The sequence below is a fragment of the Prosopis cineraria genome, unplaced genomic scaffold, assembly GCF_029017545.1.
Source record: "Prosopis cineraria cultivar Desert tree isolate PC_DT_omini unplaced genomic scaffold, ASM2901754v1 PC9, whole genome shotgun sequence".
Lineage (NCBI taxonomy): Eukaryota > Viridiplantae > Streptophyta > Magnoliopsida > Fabales > Fabaceae > Prosopis > Prosopis cineraria.
In genome coordinates, this window is record NW_026555340.1 from 32,521,825 (window position 1) to 32,524,267 (window position 2,443).

General features: G+C 38.7%; 1 protein-coding gene across 1 annotated transcript; it reads right to left on the reverse strand.

Annotated features, from left to right (window-relative positions):
* Positions 1-400: 400 nt before the first annotated feature.
* Positions 401-2,443, reverse strand: LOC129319260 (WAT1-related protein At3g18200-like). Its single transcript, XM_054964264.1, has 7 exons — positions 2,220-2,443; positions 2,056-2,118; positions 1,839-1,955; positions 1,524-1,755; positions 1,243-1,401; positions 1,008-1,159; positions 401-922 (listed from the first exon to the last, which is right to left on the reverse strand). The coding sequence occupies exons 1-7, from the start codon at positions 2,405-2,407 to the stop codon at positions 772-774; spliced, it is 1,062 nt and encodes a 353-aa protein (XP_054820239.1). The 5' UTR covers positions 2,408-2,443; the 3' UTR covers positions 401-771.

Below are 2,443 nucleotides of genomic sequence, written 5' to 3' on the forward strand. Positions count from 1 at the left end.
ATATCATTTTCCTTGTTGATCTATATGTAAAGTGATTTTTTTTTATAAATTATTTTGTACACTTTTCTCTAATATAATTTTGAACGGTCAATCTTGATATATTAAATCTAAATATTTATTATTTTAATAATACTTTTATAAAATATTAAATTTGAATCGGTGAAATTTCACATGGTGATTAAAAGGAGAAATTGGGAGGAAGTGGAGAGGAATGAAAATGTTGAGTATCCTCTCTCGTTACTAACCGCTAAACTGAAACCAAAATCCAATGTTATTTCCCTGTTTACATCTTTATTAAGTGTGTATTTTAAAAATGGTAGGGTGACGTATCACTAGTTAGTGTTTATGTCAAATAAATTTTAAAAAAATGAAATAAACAAGGACTTGTTACCTTATTAGCGTATTGATGCTGTTCATGAATTAATTAACACATGGTTAAAAATTACTGCAGGATGATCAAACGCACAAGTGGTGATTACAATATAGATATCATTGAAGCAGCAAATTCCAGATGTACATGTCTGCGTAACGCAGAGCACATGGACTCTTGATTCCGTGATTCCAAATCCAACCGACCAAACTGGAGCTTGTGATCAACTTGTAATGCATGAGCAGGCCTTGTTCCTTGTAAGCCAGCTTAGCAAGAGCCTTGGACCCTAATAACTTCCTCAAATAAATTAATAGATGAGTCACTCTGTTTTACAAGTTGAGATGCTGCTAGCAGATCCTTAGCAGACCTCTGCAGTATCAAGCTGTCAACATATAGATGTGTCAAGGTATGTCTTCAGGAACTACGCCGCTTTCACCATTAAGCAAAGGCTTTGTTAATGATGTTTCCTCTGAGTTTGCCAATCTCTTCTCGTTGGTTTTTCCCCATAGCACGAAGTAGAGACCGAGCACTATAAGAATTACACCCACAACCCTGCATATCAATAAACAGGAATAAAGCAGTTAGGATGTTTTGTGATTTAAGGAAAGGAAAATGAGAGACTTTTCACTAGTTATACCCTCCAGAGTATAACTGATCTCCAAAAACAAGGGCTGCCATGACAGCAACTAGAAAGGTTTGTAGGGGCTGGAAAACTGCCACAAACACTGGGCCACTCTTTTGGATACACCATGTCTGGACAGACACTACAATGCCGGATATAACAACTGCCTGAAATGATCAAGAATCAGTGAATTGAGCTTCACTTCAAAAATGGCAGCACTTGAAGAATTTGAAGGAGTGATGGGCGTTACAGCATATAGGATAGTGAAAAGCTCCTCTGCAGACTGTATCTTCCAATGCTCCCAAGCAGTTTCCACAGAGGCTGCTATTATCAAGAATTGTATCAGTCCAAAGAAGCATGTGAATGATATGAGTGTTAGTTTTGCCGGATACTTCTTCAACACAGGGGCCTGCATGGTGTTGTTGATTTGCAAGTCTGGTTAAAAAAATGATAATTGAACGAGTCCAGATTAAACATTACTGTTATGACAGCATCAGTGTATTCTGCATATATACATGGGAATGGCCAGACCTGAAAAACCATCCATGCAGCCCACGATGAGCAATTTCCGAGCAAGTATATGCAACCCCAGGTCCAGTTTTGCATATTTTTTGAAGCCTGGTCTACTCCTATTTGGTGCATCTGCAGGTGCAGAAGAGGACGGCCTTTGTAAAGAGTAATTATAGTGGCACCCCCTACGCACGCAATTGTTCCTACAACTTTTGCCAATCCATCTCTCCTTGTCACGTTGAGATCCTCAAGTCTGACGGAGAATTGAGAGTTCATAAGATTATCAAGTGATTTAAATTGAAAATGATAGATATGGTTACTTGGATATTCCAATACCTTAGAGCCGATGCCATCACAAAAGTGATGGCAGGAACTGAGTTTTGCATTGCAGAAGCAAGTGTTGGAGATGCATAATATAATCCCAGCAGGTAAAAACCTTGGTTTGCCGTGATCCTGCAATGATCAATGAAAAACATGAAGGGAAGAAGAAAATATTAGAAACTGTAGGAAGCAAATGAGAGAGTGGAGAACTGCAGCTCATTGATTTGCTCACCCCAATAAAGCCAAGAGGAAGAATTGAGCCAGTAAAGATAAAGTAAGAGGCGGTCTTTGACTCCTGATTATAGACAAACATTTTCCACGTTAAAATCTACACAGCAACTACAAAAGAAGCTGAAAGGCAACCATAGAAAGACAAGCTTCGTCCGGAAAACTCACTTTTCCAAGAAATAAGCAAGTGGGCTCAACAAAAGCAGGGCAAGTAAGTTTCTGTATACAGGGTAGACAACTTTGCTGACGCCTATGTTCAGTGCGAGTCTAGAGACGATATGAAATCCTGCAAGGCAAAACTGAAGAGCAAGTAACACCACAATAAGCTTCACTTTTTCCGTCACAAGAATTCCCATTCTTCTTATCTTGTTGGAGCGAGAGCAACTTTATAC

Coding starts and splice junctions, on each gene's coding strand:
- LOC129319260 (XM_054964264.1), bottom strand. CDS start 2,407: ATGGGAATTCTTGTGACGGAAAAAGTGAAGCTTATTGTGGTGTTACTT. Junction 2,119..2,219: donor CTTGCTTATTTCTTGGAAAA/GTGAGTTTTCCG, acceptor GTCTATAATCAG/GAGTCAAAGACCGCCTCTTA. Junction 923..1,007: donor GATCAGTTATACTCTGGAGG/GTATAACTAGTG, acceptor ATTGATATGCAG/GGTTGTGGGTGTAATTCTTA.